Here is a 23,429-nt window from a genome sequence, read left to right on the forward strand (position 1 = left end):
CCAGTGTTACCTTCCCCTGCTTTTTAAACCAAAACCTGATTTCAGTGGAAAAGTCTACAGCCTCCAAAGCCCAGTCCTTTATCCACAAAAGAAAAAGCTGCCTTGGTTACCCCAGAGCTGCCTTAAGCACCACTGGCTTTTCGGCACTTTCTAATTACCAGATGATAGACGGGATGATTTTAGCCAAAGGAGCAGCTGTACTCAGTTGAACCACCCAGTAAATGAGAGAATTTCCAAAATAGCACCACAGGCTGCAGAAAGCAGACAAGGGACGGGAGATCCCCCTTGGTGCCAGCAAACGGTGATCCCTGATGGCTCGGAGAGGTAAATTGCTGTGAAATTTCAGAGTGTGAAAGAAGGATTCAGTTTGCAACAATCTCAGGAATTTGACATGCATGTCAGGTCTGGGTGTTAAGACTCTTATGCAGGGGATTCATTACCAAAAGATGGGGATTTTCTAGTCTTATTCTGCTTTTAAATGTTTGCTTTAAGTACAATCTGCCTTAGCCTTCCACCTTTGCCCGCCTGCCTGCTCCCAGCCCAGGCACGGCAGTAGCAGAGCCAGGAGCTGGGTGAGCGCCCTGCCTGATGTTTGGCTTGCAGGCAGGATCATACTCCCATGCTCTTGGGGTCAAGGTTCCCCTCTCCAATGTTGCCCTGACCAGCTGCTCTTTGAGTTAGAGCCGTGCAGCCGGACCTGGAGGTCCCCATTGCACTGGCCTGGGTGTCCGCAGTCACGAGCATCACCCTAAGTGGTCATACATCTCTGCTGATGGAGGCCGAGCGTGGTGAAACAGGCAGATAACGTGGGCCCTTGGAGGGACTCAAGCTCCCAAACTGGCTGGGAAAAACTTGGCTGTCTCTCTGAACTGAATGTGCTGGTCTTAGCTCTTTTCAGTAAGGTCTGCAAAGACCCAATCTTCCCCGTCATGAAGACACAGCCGGGCTGAGGGCACTCTGTAATGGCTGATGCGCTGAGCTGTCCTGATGACTGCTGCGCTGACGTACAGAGCAACCCAAAGGCCTTTGCCGGCTCCCACTCCCGTCGATACACGCAGATTCCCTGTGTGACCATCAGAGGGAGTTTTCCACATTGCAGCTTCCAAAACAGCAAAACACATGGGGACCTGATAGACTCCCCCTCCGAGACTGTGGCAGTGTAAATAGGAAAAAAAAAAACACCCAACACCAACAAACAAAAACCAGGCTTAATTAAGGACTTCAAGAGCAGGAAATGTGCACATGTGTGCTAGCCAGAGCACAAATATTTTCTTTCGGAGCTGCTTTCTCCAAGGGTTCAGCAAGGTGATCAAGGCTGGGTTACAAGGCAAGGGGAGCAAACAGTTCCCGGCCCCTCCGGAAGGCAGCGGCCACAGGGCACTGCTGGTCTGGATCCTTCCCTGGTGCTCCAGCCTTTGGCTTTAGCCTCCCGCAGTATATACTGAAGCTATTCAACCATTTGGCTAAAAGCAGGTGGCAAGGGAGAGAAAACAAAGTCAGACAAGAGGGAGAAAGGCAGCTTTTGTGCTGCCTCTGTTTGCAAAAGACAGCCCAAGACCCTTTCGGACTAAGGTTTAATTTATTGGGCTCTGGAGAGCCGAGGTTCCGAGCCCCACAGCTGCTGCAGGCGGTGGCATTTTGGGGCAGCGATAGGGAGCAGGTAGGGAGGCAGCTCTCATGAATGAGGAGCCCTCTCAGAGGGGCTGTGGGATACACAGGACACGATGCAACGTCCCCGGCTGCTCTGGGAAAAGCAGATCTGCTCTGTGACTGTTCTGCTACATGGCCCTGTCCCAGGTCACCTGGAAGGGACGAGGGAAACTGGCCTGTGTAAGCAGGAGCTTTCAGCCTGGCCCTTCCTGCTGTTGTCCCTCTGCTCATCGTGCCTGTTCCTGAGCACCTCCAGAAAGACTGCTGGGTGCTACATAGCTGGGTTCAAGTTTCCTCTTACCAGTCCAGGCCAGTGGGTTTCTGTGCTGTTGCTGGGGCAGGGCACAGCCAGAAGAGAGATGCTGCAGCATTTCAGAGTTCTCCACAGTTCCCACTTCCCAGCTGGTATGACATTTCCAGGGCAGGACTGTCTCTCTCAACTCATCTGAGACCTGCTCACCCATTTTCAGCAGATGGATGAGAAAATGTTAAAACAAACTCAGCTCATTCCCTTGTGAATGAAAAGAGATGCTTGAATGCAACAGGAATCCACTGTGCCCAAGTACCCTCCTGTTCCATTTCAGATGAACCAAATTGCCCCCCTCGGAAGCTCCTGCTTGGTCGTGGGCAGAGCTTGGCCCGCAGAAGCCAGTGTCAGCACGGTGCACAATGCCCAGCAATCACAACAGGGGCCACTGGCTTAATCTGTTGTGCACAGCTTTAAAAAAACAACAACCCACACAGCTATTGTCAGGCTGATCCCACCGATTGCATCAGAAGTCTGCGTGGGACACGGGGCTGTCGCGGGGGCAGCGCAGCTCTGTGTGGGGGTGCCTGGGGTGCTGACTACTCGGGACGGCGTTGTAGGGAGCAGCCCTGGTGTCCCTGGGGCTGGATCTCCGCTGTGCTGCTGACCTACAAAGAGAGCCCACGGTCCTTTGGCTTTTGCCTTGCCTTTGTGTCTCAGCTGAGCTCGTGGGGTTAGTTCTTCATATCATCCCCGCAACGGGATGGGGAAAAGAGCTTAGGGTTTCCCTTTGGTCAAGAAAACCCCGACACCAGTATTTGCACTTATATTTCCCTTTATTTTTTCCTTCCCCACTTCCCCTGCCTCTGACCAGTGCTAAATGTTCATGTCCTCCCAGGAGCAGCCAGCAAAGCAGGCGGCTCGGTGGGAACGACCCAATTTCCAGGGCAACCAGGACGAGACGGAGCCCAGAGCGTCCTCGACTCACAGAGCTGCTCTTATTTCTCCACGGTTTCTTCTCCATTTGCAAGAGCGTAGGAAGTCAAGAGGCAGCTCTGACCCTTTAAAGGCTCTGTGCTGAGCTGTTGGCTTCTCACCAAGGGTCCATGTGCTGTAGATAGGGACATGTGTCCCCAGGTAAGGATCACCATCCTTTGCCCCTAGCTCTGGCCACCCATGGCCACCTCCAGGAGACAGCTGGACCTACAATTCCTGGTGTGCCCAGAGGAAAACCAGAAAGGTGGAGCGCCTGTGCCCCACCAACCATCTCAGCTAAGTGTCTCCAAACCCCTCCTGCCCTCCGCTTGCTTCCCTTCTCCCTGGCAGAGCCAGTCTGTCCACAACTCCTCTAACCAGGGTCTCAGCATGCCAGTGGAGCGGTGGGTGCTCAGCTGCACGCCAGGCAGCTCAGCAGAGAGGCTGCATTAGCAAGAAGTCAGCAAACCTTCCCCATGAGCCACCCAGAGCTGCAACGAACAGCAGGAGCTGTACTTCAGATAGATGCTGGAAGAGCCACTTTGAGGCAAAGGGAGCTGGTCACGAACCAGCACTGCTCTTTGCCTTGGAAAACAAGATTCAACCCAACGCAACCCAACACGGAAGGGTTTTAAAATTCATCCCTAGATTGGGATAACGCAGAAAACCCCCAGCTGTTATTTCTAGATTTACAAACCCAACAGAGGAGCTGCCAATTGCTGCCAGAGAGGCAAACTTGTTTGTGTGTGTGTGCATAAAAATGAGAGCCAGGCGTTGCTCCCCACGCCTGGCATTGTCTCTCTGGCCCCCGGCTGGGCAGTGGCTCAGCCCCACAGCGCGTGGGGGAGTGGGGAGGGAAAGCGTCCCCATCCCGTGCTGAACGGGCCCTCCCGGGTTTGCAGAGCAGAGCTTGATCCCGGGCTGGGGACGAGCGGCTGGAGCCCGCTCCCTGACATGTCAGCCTGGGACCGTGCTCCAGCTGCAGCCATCTGTAGGTGCAAAAAAAGGGGCCGGGAGAGGACATCTTGCTGCCCATTAGTGCCTCCCTTGCTTTCTTCCACAGAGCTCCAGTAAAGTCAGGGGGAGGGATGCACTCTCTGATTACTCAGGAAAAGGTTGAACAAGGAGGGATTTGGGGAGGGGAGAGAGAGAGATGTCCCTTCCCATCCAGCCTTCTCACACCCCCCCTCCCATTCAGAAGCAGCACAGATTCTCTCAGTAGCACACACACTATTTTGAATTCCTTGGAGGAAGAAGAGCATGGAGGGCCAAAACTCAAGCGAGATGACACCAGAGTCAGTCCAGGCACACCTCAGGCAGCGAGCACCTTCACTCTTCAGAGTTAATTGGGAGGAGAGGAGCAGGAAAGGAGCCCCTGGGCAGAGCGGGAGCCAAGCTCCCTCGCGTGCTGCAGGGACGCCCTTGCTGTCCACAGCTGCATCGGCCTCTCTGTGCGTTAGAGAAGGAAATAGCTGAACATCCCCACGGCAGGTATGGTGCGAGCTGCCTGGTCCAGCCAGGTCACCATCAATAATCCCACAGCACGGTGTGGTCTCCCTCCTGTTTTGCAGCTGGGTATCTCCAGAAAGGCCCAGACAATTCCCTGCACCATCCCACTTATCGAGAAAGCTGGTGTTTCCTTAATTTCCCGGTTCCCACCTTTTCCTCCAAAGTGAACCACAGAATTTTTTTGAAGATTCATGTCATTAAAAATCCACTCCACTAATCCTGGTAATAAATCCTGGGCAAGCTCGCTCCCCAGGGTGGTGTGGGCAGGCAGGTTAGTGCAGGAGAGAGGATGCAGCGGGCACCTTTGGAAATTAAGGGGCTGGAGGGAGGTGACATCACCAATGCTCATATCTCACCTCTAATTTTCTGGTTGCTCTTTACAGATACCTGATATGATTAATGTTCATTAGCAGTCTCAGGAAAGAGGCCAGGGGTCTCTCCCCAGAGCTCCCATTTCAGGGAAGATTTTTTTCCATCAGTTTTTTTTCCCATAAAAGAGAAGCTTAAAAGGGAATTCTCCAAATCTGATCTTTTTTAAACTATAGTTCTGGTTCCTCCATCTCCTTAAACAGCTGCTGATAACAGATGCAAGGCATACGGCACGGGGAAATGCTGCTAATTTTAGAGAAGGTCCCAAGGGAGGGACCCAGCTCTGGGCCAGACGCAGGATGGAAAGTCACAGCGCTCGCTCAGGGCCCCGCAGGACCTCGCTATTTTGGGGCTGACCACATCCCACCTTGCCCCAAGCCCACAGACAAGGGGCAGCATCGGCCCCGAGCCTTCCCACAGCCCAGCTATTCCTGCCCACAGTGCCACTCCTGCCAAACCCCGGCCAAACTGGATGGTGGTTTTTGAAGGGAAGTAAACAAGTTTCAGGGCTAAATTGAGATCCCCAGAACTCATCACACTGAAGCAATGACGGACGAGGTATTTTCTGCGTATGTCCTCATATGGCAGCTGTATTTTCATCCAGCTGAGGGGGTTGTGTCCTCTTGGGTTTCTTTTATCCTCTGATCAGTGAAATCCCATCAAACTTCAGCCAGATAAAACAAATGATTCCTCCTTGCAAGGAGCGGAATACTTATGCATGGCCATAAAGATCTGAATTGCTTAAGGTAGGAAGATTTTTAAGGGACCTGAACTCCCCAGGGTAAGATCCAGGCTGGGCAGGGGAGTTTATAGGGGCTCAGAAATGCACTGGGAGACGATCTGGAGGAAGCCAGCAAGCGGACATGGCAGGGAGGTCAGCGCTTTCACTGTTGGTATTGGCCTGGAGTGGCTGTGTTTGTAAATCACAGTGTCATGAGATGCTAAAATCCTCGAGCGGTTGTCAGCACTGCCCCTACCAGCCCAAGCTACCCTGCCCCAACAGCCCTTCACACGGCAGGGCTGGTTCCATCTCCCAAGACATCCCGCTCCAAAGCCTTGCTGTCAAAAAGCATTGCCTACTGTCTCCCCTGTATCTTCTTCGCTTGCTTCTGAGCCTACCTGTGCCTGGCTTTTTTCCTCTCTACAGGATCCTCCCAAAGGCATGTTGCCAAAATCAATCCCATTTTGTCTCCTTTAAGGGACACCCTGTTTATGGACCCTCCTTCATCTGGCAGCCTGGCTCATTCATCTGGTACATCTCAAGCTGGGGCTTGTTCTGAAGCAAGTTTCAAGCAGAAAGTGTCAGAACAATAGACTGAAAAACGCAGATTCTCAGAATGGATACTTGCAGGCTGAGCTGGGGGTGGCCTGAGCACACCAGGCACCCCGGGCACCCCCACACTGCACCCTGCCCGCTGTGCTGGGATGCAGCTGCAGCTCCAGCATGGTCCAATTCCCATCCAGGGATGCTGTAATAGCTCCTCCGTGAGCGGTGCTAGAGGGGACGTGGTCTCTTGGGATCCCTCTGCACGGTGCAAAGCTGCATTTCCTGGCTTATGCAACAGCAGGACGGCCGGGGCCGGGGATGGGGCCGGGGATGGGAGCGTGGAGCCGTACGCAGACTGAATTGCTGCCGGGCAGGGCTGGCTGGGAAGCATGGAGGGGGGGGGGGATATTTTGATAAGGTTTTGCCAGCAATGAGGGTTAATAGGAGGACAATAAAGTCCTGTTCTTCAGCCTCTGCGGGGAACTGCTAAACTTTCCAGACTTTAATTTAACAAGCAGCCCAGCCTCCCTGTCACCAGCGTGCCTTGCCCTCCCCAAGACCATCATTCCCTGCTCCTCTTCAACTCCAGCAGTGCACAAGCCTGGAGCAGCCATCACTTAAAATCCATGTTCTCAGCTGCTGGGCTCCTGGGGACAGCGATTGATGCTGAGGACACCACCAAACCCTGCTGCCTGCTTTCCTCAGCCACGATCCCGATCCATGGCAGCTCTGCCCCTTCCCTGCTCAGCCCCACTCACCAGTCTGCCCGCTGCAGGGAAGCCATCTAAACGTGCTCCCAGCAAATCACCAAGGGGCTCCCAGCAAAGACAGGGCCCAGAAAAACCACTGCATTCACTCCCAAGATATAAGGTTGTGGAGCTGATTAAACTGAATTAAGAGGTGTCTGATTATCAGTGGTTGTGGAATAAGTAGCCAAGTAATCTGAGAATCAAGCTTTTCTTAGAGGATCTCACACTCATGATCCAAAAAACCAAAGGCAGCTGGCCCCAGAGACCCTTCTGAACCCAGCCAGTTGCCTTTCGGGTCTTTTCCTTGCCTGTGGTTATTGCTGCTGCTGTTTAGATGGTGTTTGGACGTCCTGGAGCTGGCACAGCTTCACCTGGGTACTCCCATCAAGGCTGCCTTTTAGGAGAGACTTTTAGGCTGTGTTTATCCATTCAAAAGAGCTGCCACTGCAACCCAGGAGCTTCCCTCTCCCCGCATGTCCCAGGGGCTTGAAGGTGGATTCCTGTTTATTTCCTTAAGCAGCTCTATTCATAGCGTTCAAGAGCTGCCAAGCCGCATCTGTCAGGCCCGAGAGGACTCGAAAGTGCATCTTAGGTAAACACCAGGAGCAAGGTGGGACTGCCCCGAGTTAGCGGCATTTGCTGTGCTTCTCCCTTGGAAGCTTTATTGCGCCTTCTGCAAGTCATAGGCACGTCTCCAACGCAAGGTCTCAAGCAAAAGCAAAGTCGGGCTGAGACACCAAACTCATTCAGGCACACAACATCCCTGTGTTCAGGATTAATACAAAACAGTCTCCTTCAGCAAGGCAGAAGTCCTTTCACGAAAGGCAACAATGTCCTTTGGGTGTTGGAGGTATTGGATTGGGACCACGCTCAGCCAGGCTGGATGTGCCCAGACCACGCAGGGGAGCTTCAAAGCGGCTGCAGACCTGTCCCGTCTGCTGGTGCCTGGCGTGACGGCCCCAGGCAGCACTGTGGGGACTCTGCCGCAGGGACACGGTGGGGGCTATGGCGGGAGGGGTTATATTGACCACCCATTCTGGGTGTAGCTGGGGGCAGGCACAGCTGCGATGTTCAGACCTGATGCCCGCGAGAGGCATCCAGGGCAGTGTAGTTGTACCTGCAGCACACAGAGCTCCCTGCTTGCACCATGGCTGAGGAAGGTGAAGGATTTTTTTTTTTTCCCCTGCTTCTTTGGGCTCAGTTTGGTTTCGGGGAGGACAGATAGGCTTCTCCCAAGCTTGCAGCCCCACACACTTCCAAGCAAGTGAAATGACCATTGCATGGTTAGTTTGAAAGAGGTGGGGGAAGAGATCCTTCCCACGGGGAATGGGAATTGCCTTCCAAAGGAGACCCCAGGGGACAGCTGTGAGAGCCCACACACACCATGGAAAGAGCAAGCCATCCCACAGCAAGCATGTCCTGCCTCCAGGCTCCACAGGTCGTGACTCACTGCAGAGCCATGCACAGCTGGGTTTCTCCCCGTCCCTGCCCTGCAGACCTCTTGGCTTGCAGCTGAAAATCTGCAATGACATCCACTGCTCCTTCTCCATCTGCTTCTGACAGAGCCGGCACCCCATTTGCCTGCACTGCCAGCTCACCCCCAGTCCATCTGCAGAGCACTGAGGCTCAGGCTCTCCTAGACCAGGCACTGGAAGGGACCTTGGCTGGGTGTCAGTCTGTCCCATCTGCACCGGGCATCAGTCCTGATCAGTACTGCTGAGCACGGAGGCGCAGTCCCATCCCACTGTGGAGAAGTCCCTGCCCCATGTAGGACAAAGACAGCCACCCTCGAGCAAGTTCCCAGGACAGTTTGGGGTCATCTTGCCTTGTGCAGCTGGTGCTTCCAGTGGCCGTGCATCTGCTTAGTGCCAGTCGAAGGGCGCAGCCTTTCTGCCTTTGATCCGCTTCTGAAATGGAAAAAACCAGAAACCCTCCTGCAGGGCCTGCTCACACACTTGCAGATGGCAGGAGAGCTGTGACATTCCTGGGATAAGCAGATTCCTGTCTGCTCTGCACTTACTTGTCTCACTTGCCTTTTCCTGAGCTGGGTGCTGGGTTCCCACCCCAGCAGCCGTTGCCTTTCCCCCCCTGTGCCTGTGAGGAGCTCAGCTTCCAGCCACACACCAGCGCTGAAAACTTAGTAAATGACATTCCCGCAGTGGTTCCAGGGCATCCTGTTTATTTATATGCACTTTGGGTTCATTGTTTTGCAGCAGCACCCACCAGCAATTAATTCAGAAACATCCTCTCCAGAAAAACTCATTAGAGAATCCCTCCCAGAGCAGAGGGAAGGAAAGGCTCCTTAGACTGACAGATTTGTGAGTAGCACACAGCAGGATTATTAATCCCCACTTGTATCGCTTCCACCAAGCTGCTCACTTGCATTTCTCCCCTCCTGCAGCAAAATTGTTCCCGTCTTGGAGAGCACCGGGGTTTTCTCAGCTGCGCCAGCCCAGATCTGCCCGACCTGGCTTAAAACGGGATGAAGAAATTTGGATTTTGAACTGGGGTTAACTGGAGTTCAAACCTCAGCCCTGCAAACCTCTTGGCTTTGCTGTAAGCTGAGCTCAAGCCTCCAGGGGTCTTGTCCTGTTTGCTGTTTCCATCGGAGTTTGTGCGGTCACTGGAGCTGGGAGGGAGCGCCAGGAGCCCTGGGGTGCATCAGCTGTGCCCGAACCACCCTGCTGGCACGTGGTCCGAGAGCCCGAGCTGGACCTGCGAGGTCAGATCGTGCTGCACAGCACCACCAGCGCAGCGAGGGCTCCTGGGCTGATGAGGCCTCTTGAGCCATCTTCTGCTCACCCAGTGCCCCAGATGGCAGAAGATGACCTTCCAGCACGTGTGAGGCCCAGCTTTCCTCCTGGCAGCCTGACACCTCTTTGACAGCCCCGCTACGCCTTCTAAGCGTGGAGAGGACTTTTCAGGACTTCCTTTGCAAGTGCTCAGTCATTTCTGGAGCTTCTTAAAGCCACTCAGATTAAAGAGCCAAGCCAATTGCTCCAGGCTGTTGTTTCCCTCTCCGCGCCATCCCCCTCCATCCCACGGCTGACAACACACCCCCGAGCCTGGCAGCGTGCCCCTCACAAGATGCAGGACCCGGCTGTCCCCACCATGTGCACGGAGGACCGTGAGGACCCCTCACTCCCACCCACCCGGGGCTCATCGTTGTGAGCTCGGGGGCCATTTCCAGATGTGACTGCATCAGTGCAGCAGGCTGCTTTTTGCTTTCACTCAAAACCAGGGTTTAAGCCGCCACGTATATAAAGAAATCCTTGTTATAATTATCTTCCTGGCGCTGTCATTTTCTGAGCCCTTAGAAGAGGGCTTAGCTTCAGGCTACGGTGAAGAACACTAAGCAATTGCCACGTTGTCAGTTAGAAAAGACGTGGTTTCTTTTCTCTTTTTTTTTTTTCCTCCCTAAAATTTTTTCCAGATGTCTTTTTTTTTTTTTTCCATAGGAGAAGTACCAGCAGCTGTACGATTTCAATGCGAGCCGTGACTAATCCAGCGCAGAGAGCATTCAACTCCTCAGGGTGCGAATCAAGCAAATGAAACTTGGGCTTAGGAGATGTGAGACCTCTGGAGCCAAACTGGACCTACGAGTGGCATTGGGCTGCACATGGGGGCTGCGGACACTTGTGGTGGGAGAAGATGCTTCAGATGCCACAGGTGGTTGCGTTAGAAGGACCCACGCGGTCTTAGATCCCCTCACAAAGCTGGCCTCCACATGGACCCGAGAGGGTCACACAGGGTATTTATGGATGTCTCTGTGAGTGATATCAATATCCACATATCAACACTCAGGGATGGCTTTTGAGTGGTGTGTAGCTAAGTAAAGAAATGGGTGAAGAAGACTTTCTTCTCCTGTTCTTTGCCACCAACCTCCTGAGCTGCCTGATCACAGGGATCGCCTGTCTCACTGGGAAGTGATGATAGTTTCTCATGGCCCCCTTCCCTATCTTCCCCCTTCCCTTTACCTTTCTGTTTTGTTTTTTTTGTTTGTTTCTTGTTGGCCATATTTAGTCTTACAAATGTTTCTTCCACATGCAGCAGAAGTGCCGGACGAGGAGGGAGCTGATAGAGAGTCCCAAATCACAAAGTAACAGTTGTCCTACAGAGCAAGGAGCCAGCACAGCCCAGCAGGTTGGGACAGGCCAGGTCCTATGTTGACATCTAAATCCTCAGCAACTTCAATGGGAAGAGTTAAGCACCCAGACTGGTGCCTCAGCCCCTCTCAAAGATAGCGTGTAATCATGAGGAATGAACCCAAACCCCAGGCAGCCAAGACAAAACACCATTTTGCATTTTGTTATGGTCTTGGATGTCCTTCACCCAGCATCCACCATCAGACTGCTGGTGCGCAGATGACTTGTCCTCATCCCTGCAGGCTACACAAGCCACCAACTTTCCAGCAGCCCCTGAGAGCAACCTTGCATCACCCTGGCTGGGGTGAGGATTGGTGCCACAGGTGGATCACAAGCTGCAAAGAGCTGGACTACCTGCAGTGCTCAGGAAAGCCCTGTATGTCCATTATATATAATTCCAGCAATTTGACAGCCTCTCTTTCTGGCTGCTGGTTTTATTTTGTAATGCAGTGCCATGGCCATGCTGGTGCATAAAGGCGTACTGTGATTCTTCCAGAGGAGCAGATGAACCTTAAATCCTCTCAGTCACGGCGAGATGCAAGGAGAGAGGAGCTGGGTTTTCACCCTGAGCATCAAGAGGAACGGATGGGAAAAGTTAACTCCAAACAGCTTTGCTGTCTGGCTGCCTCTGGCTGGGCAGTTGCTCCAGCTGAGTTATGATCTGTAAGGTCAAAATACTTAGTGATGTCTGAAGAGACCGTTGGCTTCAACTGGCTGGCAATTTTCACTGTGGGTTTTTGCTCTGGACGATAACCAGAGCAGAGAGATCGATCTGCTGAGGGTCACATGTCCCAGCACAGCACTTCTCTGCCTGCTTGGAGAATATTTCAGACGTCATAACTCTCCACATTTTCTGGATCATTCTTTCCTCTCCCTCCCCGCAAGGCAGTCCCAGATGGCAGCAATGTTAGGAGAGAGGATGGAGGAGCGAGGACTTTCCTGCCCCCCCGTGCATCCCCCTGAGTATGGAAAACACCAGCTCAGGGACTGAACTAACCCCTTGTGAAATGACAGCATTCAACATTTTAATTGCAGTAGGCCAAGGTGCCAGGAGGTGCACCAACCAAGCAGAGAGAATGTATTAATCCCTGCTCCCCCAGTGCTGGTAGTCCGAGAGAGCCTGAGAACTGACAAACTCACTGCAGCAGTGCAGGCAGCTGCTGTGATGACACTCCACCGGGAAGGCTGCGCTGGGGGCTGATCTGTCCCTGTGAGAGACCCCCTTGATCTCCAGCCCCGCTTGATTTCTCTGGTCTATCCTTTGGACCCAGGTTGTGTCTCAGCCTGTCTTTCGGGCGGGTGGGACTGCCCACCAGGGAGAGAGGGAGAGGAAAAAACTGATTTGGAAAGACAGTGAGGAGGAGGAGGAGAGGCAGCGGGAAACCCAGCCCACCCTTTGGCTTCTTCCTGCCTCCTTGTAAAACCTGCAGATTTCTCCAGCCCGTCCGAGCGCCTGAAGTTTCCTCAGCCCTGCTGCCGGGACTGCGAGGTATGGCCCGAGACCTTCGTGTTTGCTGTGCTGTTTCTCCCAGCATGGGGGTCCCGATAGCCCCACTCATGGGGTCCCTGGCCCGGGAGCTGCTCTGCCAGCCCATGGGGTGCATCTGGTGCTCGGTAATGCATCACTCGGGGTCCCACGGAATCCACCTCCCCACCCCGAGTGATGCATTTAGAGACTTCTCCTGACTTCTTCTCCTCTTTGCAGCATCTCTGCTCCTAAACTGAGTCTGTTACTGTATTTCACTGCCAGCTTGCCAGCGTTAACACTTTGGTGACATCTGACTGTAGAGCTTTAACCTGCCCTAATTTTTCTCTCTCCTCCCTTTTTTCCCCTTTGGGATTTTACTTTTGGGGTATTTCCTTAGTGAGAAGTGCAAGACCAACGTCTGGGCACATCAAACCAACCTGCAGAGCAAATTAGATCTAGTTACAAACCCGTACCGATTGCACCCAGCCTGAGGTCCATTGGCAGGTGATGTTTTACTCACCAGAATGTCTAGAGGAAGAACAAAAGAGCTCTCGACTTCATCTCAGCTTTTATTTTTTTGATACGGCCGCTCATATTGCTCCTAAAAAAAAAAAAAAAAAAAAGACACTCGTCTTTTTGTTCCAAGCAGACTTTGAAACCATTTCAAGTCCTGCTGCCCTGGTTTGCTTAGCTCCAGCTGATCAAGTGTTAGAGAGATGGAAGTCACAGGAGAGGAGGAACAAAGCTCTTTTTCTTTTTTTTTTTTAAAGTTTTAAGAACTTGGGCTCAGCCAGAGACAATTTTAGGTCCAGAAGAGCCGCGGGTTTGTTTCCTTTAAAGGCAGCCGCTGTCCTTCCCGTCCCGGTGACGTGCGTGGCAGTCTAGCTCTGCTCTTTGTGTCCTTCCTCGGAGAAAGCTCCGCTCTGTCGCATCCAGCCAAGAAAAGGAAACTTAACAGGATGGGGGCCGAATTCCCACCCAAACCGAAAGACAACAGTTTCAAGTTGGAGTGAAATCGCGGGGCACCGGGAAGGTCGCCGGTGCTTCCAGTGCTCAGTTACTACCAACTTGAAACAGCCCAAAAACTCTGCAACCCCACAAAAGTCAATCGCAGCCGTTTGTTAGGGTCGATCAGGCGAGTTTTAAGTGGAAATAAAAGGCTGTCGTGTTCTGGCACCCATTAAAGCCGAGCTATTGTCTGCCACATAGGCAGGAGCAGGGATGCGGGTGGTGTTGGGAGGGGGAAGAGGAGAAATAAACTTTTGAAACTTTTTTCAAGCCCCTCCTTCCACAACGCTCTGCTCTTTCGTGACTCAGCCCCAGAGGAATGTCGGCTCCCATGGAAACCCTTTCTGGGTCCTCTGGTCGGAGGGATGTCAGGGCTGTTATCGCTGGAGCGGCTGTGGCAGAGCGAGCCAAGGGAATGCTTTGAGGGTGGTTTGCATTTTTGCAGAATATTTAGTGGACAGTTTCTTCTCTCTCTCTCGTTTGTGGAGCTGTGCAAGATCAGCTTTCTCTATCCCCGGGAGCCAGAGGGACCGCTTGCACCTGGCACAGAAATATCCAAACTGCTTTTGGCACTGCTCCATGTCCAGTCCAAACAAAAGAAAAAGCTCAGTCAGGACAGCAAAATGCTGTATCGCCTGCCCTTCCGACTGAGGTCTGCAAAGAGCTCAGCTACACACTGCTGCTTGCAGCCCAGGTCCCATCCATGCACTTCCCTTGGTGGCAATTTAATTGTTTCCCATTACGGATGCAATTTGCAACCTGGACAAACTGTGCCAGCTTCAAGCCAGCACAGAACTAGAGTGGCACGTGGGCTCTTGCCCTTATATCAATAAGCCCTGTAAGATCTGCAGGATTTGTAAGTGCAATATCAGAGCTGCTCAGCTGCCTGCTAGGGGAATGGGTTAATGCAGTGGTGTGGTGTAGACGTGTCTTTAGTCACTCTGCATGGACAGATGTGGCAGATGATAGATTTTTTGTTTCCTGTGTTTTCCCAGGAGTGTGTAAGTGTGTGCATGAGCTAAAGGGAATTTCACTTCTATCTAAACCTATCTTGGCTTTCTGAGCCTGCACATGTGAGGGGACCGCGCAGGGGGCAGGAGCCATCCTGGCTTCTCCCCAGCCCCCTGCTCCTGCCCCCTCCCCTGGCACCCAGTGCAGCTGCAGCATGCCCGGGCGAGCCGGCACCCCCAGCAGCACGGCCCGGACAGGCAGGGACCTGTTCAGCAGGGAGCTTTCTGGGGACTCACGCAAACAGCTCTGACTTCAAACTAAATTTTAGCCCGGGACTGGCTGGCTGAGTAAAGCTCAGAGGGTCTTGCTTGCATAGCCAGGTCAGGGCCAGACGGTGGGTCTCTGTGGTGGCCACACTCGGGCACCCATCTGCACCTTGAACACTATGGCCCACGGTGGGGTTTGTAGGCAGAAGCTTTTTCTGGGCCGGTCCTGCCTTTACATTCAGTCTGAGCTGCTGGGGCATGTCAGACCCTGCAGAGCCCCAGAAGAGCAATGAGCTAATGGAGGGTGGGTGGGTGCAGGAGACCCTGCCGCTCGGGGCTGGCTGCCTCCTGCGTGGCCGAGCTGGGGTGCAGGTGGGGAGCTGAGTCATGGGAGGGGTTTTGCCCCACGATTACTCACGCCTGCTCTCGGCTGCTGGCGATGGGAGGTGGCAGCAGGACTTCTCGCCCGGGTTAGCGGTGGAGGCAGCTGGGGTTATTCCAGTGGCCTCAGCGAGGGGCTGTCAAAGTGGCCAGGCAGAGACTCCTCCCCACGCTAACGTGGCATCCCAAAGGGCTTATGCAACCCTGGCCAGGGCCAACGCCACATGGGCCACGCTCCACCATCCACGGAACCTCCTCCAGAGGCTGCACCCACCTGGCCCTTGTCGTCCCCAAGCCCGCAAAGGTCCCCAGGCTGGGCAGGAGGAGACAAGAGGGACCAAACAGACCCCAGTGGCACACACTCTCCTCCATGAATGACTGTGGGGTATTTTCCTCAGCAGGAGAAACTTATGATGGTGCTACAGGATGGGGGGGGAAGGAGGTAAAGAGTTTGCCAGAGCAGCCTGCTTTGAATTTACGGAAGTGCTGAGGGTCAGTCTCAGACCTCTCTGCGCCCCGTGGCTCTCTTGTTAGGGACATGGCTGCAAAACACAACGAGCAGCCGGTGCTGAGGGACAGCCTGGACCATGCTAGAAAGGCAAACCATTCAGGGGGTGTATGGGAGCCACAAGACTATGTTTAGACAGCAACTGGGACCTGAAGTCCCCACTTAGGATGCAAATGTGGTCAAACAATAAAAAGGCAGTGCAGGCCATGGGTCCTGCAGCCCATGGGTGCCAGGTGCTCTCCTCCATCACCAGCAGTCAGGGTGGTGACCGTTGAGACTTCTCTTATTTTATATTCAGCAGCCCTCACTTGCACATGATGTGCTGGTTTCCAGCATGTCTTGCAAAGTGCTGGCTTCTGTTAGTTCTTTAGGATACAGAAGGGTGTAAGTCCCTGCTTGCTAAAACCTCTTTCCCAGTCCTGTTTTGCTCTGTCCAAAATGATGCCCTGCTGCGCCCCATTGCTCTGCCCCTCACGCTGCCCTCTGCCCTCCGCAGGGCTCTTGCAGAGCTGTATCAGGCATTCCCAGTGCAGGGCCCCTCGCAGGGATCCCCCAAGCCCCTCTGGCTGGGGGATGGATGCTGAGCTCGTGGTATGGCTCAGCTGTCAGCTCCAAAGAGCATCCGCTTGGACAGCAGGACCATAGTAGGTCCACAGGGAGACTGGCACCAGTGACTTGCACTGTGGGCCAGGCTCTTCTGCAGGAGCAGCTCTGTGTGCAGGGCTCCCAAGCCGTTATTTCAGGACTTTTGGCCACCAGACGTTCAGGAAAACCCATGCCTTTGCAAAACAGCTCTGCCTCCAGAAAGATGTTTTACAAATAAACTTGTTTTCCTACCTCCAGCGCGAGACAGCTCTGCAGAGCTTGTTTGCTCAGACTCTTTCATACTCCTTCTTCCTCCAAACACAACACTGGCAGCTCTGACTGTCTGCTGGCTTCTAGCAAGCATGTAATTCTCTGACCCCAGCTCATTGCATGCCCAGACTTTGAAATTCAGATTTTGGGGCTTGGGGAAATGATCTGAGAGGGCCTTGGTCTGGGGTTGGGTTCTTCTTAATGCCATCTTCCACGTGTACATGCATTGCCCTCTCCTCCAGGCTGGGCACTGCTGTGTTTCTGCCCAACGAGCATCACTGAACCTCAGAGCATCTTCCAAAGCAAACAAGCCCCTTGGGAGAAGCCCAGGAGGAGCCTCTACAAGTCAGGGGATGGCAGCAAGGGAGGAGATGGCCAGATTCACCAGTACTTTTCCACTCCGCCCCCCCCCCCCAAACCACCCCTCCAGAAGCAAAGAACCAGAGATCTCTCCTGGCAAATGCCGGGAGAGCTCTCAGCAGCCTCCAGAGCAAATAAAGGCGAAGGGAAGGGACAGCGTGTACCGAGCGGGAGAGAAAGGAGCTGCTCAGCTGCAGCCTCACCAGAGCAAACGGGCTCATCCACCCTCACCCACAGCCGCCCTCCCCACAGGTCCTCTGCCTCACCACGGCAGCCATCCCCACCGCCCCATGCTCCCAGCCCGCCGATGTCCCTGGGAAGCTGCCCTCCATGCCCTGATGGCTGTTTTGCATGGGCACCCTGCCGGGGCTGGGTGAGGCGCTGAGATTGGAAGGAGGATTTCAGCCTCTGCGTGGCAGAACCTTGCTAAATTAGGAAGCACAGCCCAGCCTGGCTGGTGCCCTGGCAGCACAGCGCTGGCACAGATTTATACCCAGAGAGCTGCCATGCATTGGCAGGAAGAGAAAGGATGCACTGGCAAATTAGATATCCATCCATGCTTGCTGGGAGAGAAGAAGACACCTTGTCCAACACTTTCTGTCCCAGCAAAGCCATCCCAGCCCCAGGGAGCTGGTGGGCTGCAATGCCCCGGCCACGCAGGTGGAGCGGAGGAGGGCGAGCGGAAGGGAGGCAGCGGAAGCCTTGGCAGGGGGACAAGTCCCCTCGCTGGCAGGAGACAAATGGGGGGTGTTTCGCTCTCCCGGCGGGCGGAAGGGAGCGGGCAGCCCTCACTGTCAGGAGTGGGATGCCACCAGCATATTAAGCGGCCAGCTGAGCTCCTCTCTGCCCTCACACAGAGGGGCTCAATCCTGCCAAACAGGAACCGGGGGCGGGGGGGGAACGGACAAGGACAGGGCGATTTCACCAGCTGCACTGTCCTTCTGGCTCGCATCGTGGCCCGTGTTAGCTGGGCTGCCTGGCTCACTCGTCCTACAGAGTCCCTGCAACAGCCCAAATCAGGAGGGTGCAAAGGGCTCATCGTCCTGGAGCTCATCTCCCAGCAGGACACAACCCCAAAGCATCCTGGATCCCTTAAACTCAGTTTGGGGACCTTCAGGTCTGAGCATGAATGGGAAAAACTATATCAGAGACCCCAACATTTGGGGGTGCTGGGGATGGGGCATGGGTCCCTGATACCCCTAGAGAAGTCTGTGTCCATGTGGGAAGGGTTTTTCTATAGGATTTAATTCTCAAGTGCCCCATCTCACTGTCTCTCTGTTATCTTTTTCCTTCCTCCACTTCCATTTTTCCTCTGACTGACAAATAAAATGGTAGAGAGTTTCACTGCTGGTACCTGTGGCTCATGTCAGGGGCTTTTAAGATGAAAAATGTTGGATTTTTTTTTATCCTGCAGACAAAAAAAATCCTGTGGACAGGGGACCTGCCATTTTGACTGCAATTTTTCTAGAGGCATCCAGGAAAGCAACAGAAATCTAAACCCCCACCGTCCCATTTTGCAAAATCAAAAGAATTTGTCTTGGAAACATGATTTGGCTTAAGGTTTTGACTAGAAAAGCCAGCATGTGGGGCTGTAATATTGAACAGATGAGGCAGGAAATGAAGAGAACACCCTTTTCTAAGTGTCAGACTGCCAACCGTGAGCTCAGCCTGGAGCCGAGCGGCATGCGGCGGCCTCCTTCCTCATCCCTCCTTTTCCTCTCCTTTACTCAGGTTTGCTGAAAGATGAGGACCTGGATTTTTTTCCTTCTCTGCCTGGCAGGCAAAGCCCTGGCAGCTCCGGTAAGTATGGGAGACAACGGAGCCTCTCTGCTGTCGGGGTTGTCCATCCGATGTATTTGATGGGGATTTTCTTTTATAAAGAATAAATCCCTGAAGTATGGAGGGGCCATGAGGGGAGAGAAAACCCAAGGGTGGGACTGCCGCCTGCCCCGGCGGGTCACCCCCCCTTGGGACCGTCCTCCCCACGGACCCTGGCTCATGGTCCTTTTCCCCTGCAGCAGGAGGCTCTGCCCGATGAGACGGAGGTTATCGAAGACCCCACCACAGAGGTAGGTCACTCTGTTCCTCCTCGTCACCCATCCCTGGCAGCACCCACCGCCCTGGGAAGAGCAACTCCAAAGCACGGGGGAGCGGGGGCAATGGAGGGGCAAAGCAGCCCCCCAGGAATGGCACCCAGCTCTTTTTGCATCCCACCAGAAACACTGACCTCTTTTGCAGGAGCCTGTGGGGGCTAACCCTGTCCAGGTGGAGGTGGGAGAGTTCGAGGAACCCACAGAGGATGTAGAAGAAATTGTCGCAGAGAGTAAGTCGCTTTTCCCCTGCCCTTCAGCAGGCAGAGACACCATCCCTTCCCTGGATCGGGGAGTTTTAGCCACCCCAAACAGCGAGGGACTTCTTTGGGAAGGGTTGTAGCACAAGGACAATGCCAACCTACATGCACGCTTTAAAGCAAAAGAGGTGCATGGCCTCTTTCCAGCACTGGATTCTCTGTAAGCCATTTTTGCAACCATTGTGTGGCTACAGAAAGGAGCCCAGGATTAGCCTGAAGGCTAATGTGGACTTTGGAAACACTCACATGTTCCCAGTGCAGGAAGAGATGCTCAGGGCTGTCCCTGGTGAAGTCTCCGTCTTCCCTCTATGCTGAGATGCCCTGGGCAGCTCGTGGGAGGTGAGAATGGGGCAGGTTCTGACTTTGCTCCCTGCCCTCTCTCAGACCCCTGCCAGAACCACCACTGCAAGCACGGCAAGGTGTGTGAGGTGGATGACAACAACTCGCCCATGTGTGTGTGCCAGGACCCCTCCAGCTGCCCAGCCACCACCGGTGTCTTTGAGAAGGTGAGGGCAGAAGCTGCTTGATGGACTGGAGCAGGGAGGGACCTCACATGGGACATTGCCAGAGATGGTGGGGGAGGCAGTCAGAGTCGGGGTGGCAGGTCCCCATCTGGTGGTGACAAAGCTGTTGTCCATCTGAGGAAACAAGTTAAACATCTCCCTGCTGACCCCCCGAGCAGGGCTGGGCTTCGCTGTCCTTCACGCAGCATCTCCCCATGCTGTGCAGGTCTGCGGCACCGACAACAAGACCTATGACTCCTCCTGCCATTTCTTTGCCACCAAGTGCACCTTGGAGGGAACCAAGAAGGGACACAAGCTTCACCTGGACTACATCGGGCCTTGCAAATGTAAGCGGAGCCATTCCCTTAGACAAGGGGACCCCTAACCTCAGCACAGCCCCCTTACCCGTGGGCTGAGGGAGAGCAAGGGGCCCAGCAGGCTCAGGGCTGAGGTGGGAGGGCACTGGGGCTGCATGTCCAGACGCTGCACTGACCACCGTGTACGGCTTCCAGTCATCCCCGCCTGCCTGGACACAGAGCTGACTGAGTTCCCCCTGCGCATGCGGGACTGGCTCAAGAACGTGCTGATCACCCTGTACGAGCGCGATGAGGACAACAATTTGCTGACCGAGAAGCAGAAGCTTAAGGTGAGGGATTGGGGAGGGAGCCTGGGAGCTCACCCTGCCAATAGAGCCCAGCACACATGGGGAGCCCATCCAGAATGACCTGTGGGCACCCCTTGTAAAGCCCGGGGTCCTGCCTCGCACCCCATTCCTCTGCTGACAAGGTCTCCCTGGCCTCTCCTATGATAGGTGAAGAAGATCCACGAGAACGAGAAGCGCCTGGAGGCCGGTGACCACAGCGTGGAGCTGCTGGCCCGTGACTTTGAGAAGAACTACAACATGTACATCTTCCCTGTGCACTGGCAGTTCGGGCAGCTGGACCAGCACCCCATCGATGGGTGAGTGTCGGCAGAGCAGGACAGAGGCCCCCACCGGGACCCTTCCTGCCCCAGGACCAGGGTGATTTGGTGGCAGAAGGTGTCAAGGCTGGAGATGTGACACAAATGGGTGGCTGATGGCAGAAGCACAGGCAAAGCCTGCACATACAACTTCTGCACATATCTGGCAGGGGCTGGGGCAAACCAGGCTGGGGTAGAGGCAGTTTTACTTTCTGCAAACAGCTCTTCTGCAGAAAGAGGGGCCTCCCCCAGCCCCAGCTGCTCCCACCTCCCTTGCGTGGAGTTTCTGTCTTCTCAGATTTACTGTCGTGTGATAGTTCCCTAAAATATCTGAGTACAAAGGGCCCAGGATAGCTTCAGCAGCTGAAACAGCAGCTGCTGGCTTAGCTGTGAGCTGGAGATGGGTGTGAGAGGGATCACACACACACACACACACACACACGGGGTGGGGGCAGCCGGTGAGGACCCCCAGCTGCTGGCTGGTTTATGACTAGCGCAGCCAGTTGCAAAAGCAGACACCAGTCCTTCCCGTTCATGACACTCGGTGGTGGATACTGGGAGGGCACTGGGACAGCAGCTCAAACCATACGGAGGGCTGGGACCAGCATCTTGCCCCACGCTGGTTCCCACACCCGGCACAGCATCCCCCCTCCCGCGGGAGGGCAGCTGGCGGTGCTGGGCAGCACATTGACTGTGCGGTCACCTCGGCAGGTACCTGTCCCACACCGAGCTGGCCCCGCTCCGTGCCCCACTCATCCCCATGGAGCACTGCACCACCCGCTTCTTCGAGGCTTGCGACCTGGACAACGACAAGTACATCGCCCTGGAGGAGTGGGCCAGCTGCTTCGGGATTAAGGAGCGTAAGTACTGAGTAGGAAGGGAATGGGGGTGGAGGGAACACTGAAAAGCACCCCCAAAGGCCCAGCTCGGGATGAAGCAATGCATTACAGCCGGTCCTGGGGAGGGAAAAGCAGAGGAGAGTGGGGAGCGGGGATCGCAGGAGCATTGGGACCCTGGGAGCATCCGGGTCCAGGCAGCATCCGCCTCCTAACCTCATCTCTCTCTTTTCCTTCCACAGAGGACATAGACAAGGATCTTGTGATCTAAACCTGCTTCCTTCTCTGCTGCCAACTTTGTCCTGTTTTAACCTTCCCACTTCCTTCGGTTTTTAAACCGCTTTTGTTTTGTTTTTCCCTGGGAACAAGGTGCTAATATAGATCTAAACATATGTAGTAACGGTGCTAAGAGAAATAACAGTTCTCGTTCATAGCCTAATCTATTACCACTAGATTACTCACTCGGCTGTTTCCACACGATCTTACCAGCTCTTTTTCTCTCCAACGTGTCTTTACCATTGACCGACCCTGTTCCTGTCCTAAATATCTGCTCTGTCTCAGCATCCGCTCTCGGATCGACTTCTCTTAACTTCTTACTAACAGCACGTTCTTGGACACGTCAGCATAGACGCAAAGACCTCTCAGCTGATTCACCACCCCAGTTACAGATCGCCAGCGAGGGAAGGCAGAGCCAGAGGATGTAGGAGGATTGGGCTTTTCGAGCAGAGCAGCTGTGGGTGACATTGCAGTCACCCAGATCATAGGGATGGAGATGGGTGAGAAAGATATAGAGTAGCAGGATTTCGTTTTCCTTTTTTTTTTTCTTCATTCCCAGGGCTTGAATTTAACAATCATTGGCCACAAAAAAAAAAAAGGGGGGGGGGGGCGCTAATCAAGCAAACGAATAGGAAAGCACACAAAATTTAAAACAAATAAAATGAAACACATCCCATCCTGTAAAATCCCCTCAAAAAATAAAGGTTTGAAAGTGCTACGTGCTTTACCGTTACTTGATCATCGTACTGCTGTTGTGTTTTCTGTGCTGCAAAGGGAGATTGGGAGAGGAGGTGTGCGCGGCTGAGCTTGCTGTTGCGATTCTGCTGTAGCTGAGATAAAGCTCTTGGCTCTCCCCAAATCACGGTGCCCTTGAGCACTTCCCAGCTCTGCCTTGGTCGTGCTTAAATTCCAGCCCTGCTCTCCCAGGGAAGCTGTGTCAAGCTTGGAAGGGATATTTCTGCTCAGAAAGAGGCATGCTTGCCACATGCTCATGGGAAAGGCTGTAATATTTTTTTCCTGCTGTGGATTTTGGGGTTTAAGGGATGGGCGGGAGGGAAGGGAGAAGGTATTTGGATTTTGCTTTATGGAGAGGGTCCTGACAGGAGCAAAGGGATGGTTAAGTCTCACAGGCTGAGAACTCTTTTTTTACCTCTGAATGTTCCCTGTGCCTTGTATTATTAAATTCCTGCCACAGTGTGAGCAACCTGATAAGTCTCTGTAATAAAAAAAATACTGATTTGAAACACTGACAATAAATGAGCTTGCAATGTTCCTCTGTTTCGTCCCATCCCGATGAGGAGGATGGCACACGCATCGCCAACCCCATGCACACAGTCAGGGTGTCACACAGGCACCCCAGCCCCAGGAAAAGGTCTGGGCCAAGGTCAGCCGAGGTGCTTCTGCCACTCACAGCCCGTCACCTCACTGTAAACGGGCTCGTTGGGGGACATCAGACGGGTAATGCAGGGGCAGATGGAGCTGGAGCGATGAAGGCAGACAGGGTCACTGCACCAGCCAGCGCAGACACTGGCACAGCTGTAAGGCCCTTGCTTTCATGAGCAATAAAATCCCTGGGAAAGGCAAAAAGGCACAGCGGTAGAAAATAAACACTGCCGTTTGCACGAGCTAAAAATGTCCACATTGCAAGAGCTCTTAAGCTGTGAGGTCCCCTGCCAACAGCCCCTCGCTGGATGTGCTGTGCTCCAGACGGAGCTGCAGGGTCAGCCCCCGCACAGGGTGGCTCCCGGCTGCAGAGCCCTGGGCAGGTCCCCTCGGGGATGGTCACTTTGTGGGTG

General features: G+C 54.0%; 1 protein-coding gene across 1 annotated transcript; it reads left to right on the top strand.

The window, feature by feature from the left end:
- Window positions 1-9,080: 9,080 nt before the first annotated feature.
- Window positions 9,081-22,366, top strand: SPARC (secreted protein acidic and cysteine rich). The gene is made up of 11 exons (XM_010297804.2): window positions 9,081-10,435; window positions 10,817-12,400; window positions 18,440-18,508; window positions 18,727-18,777; window positions 18,947-19,031; window positions 19,443-19,564; window positions 19,788-19,908; window positions 20,074-20,207; window positions 20,373-20,521; window positions 21,233-21,381; window positions 21,600-22,366. Exons 3-11 carry the CDS (start codon window positions 18,452-18,454, stop codon window positions 21,626-21,628), a joined length of 897 nt encoding a protein of 298 aa, XP_010296106.2. The 5' UTR covers window positions 9,081-10,435; window positions 10,817-12,400; window positions 18,440-18,451; the 3' UTR covers window positions 21,629-22,366.
- The last annotated feature ends 1,063 nt before the right edge of the window (window positions 22,367-23,429 follow it).

Source organism: Balearica regulorum, chromosome 14 (genome assembly GCF_011004875.1).
Source record: "Balearica regulorum gibbericeps isolate bBalReg1 chromosome 14, bBalReg1.pri, whole genome shotgun sequence".
NCBI lineage: Eukaryota > Metazoa > Chordata > Aves > Gruiformes > Gruidae > Balearica > Balearica regulorum.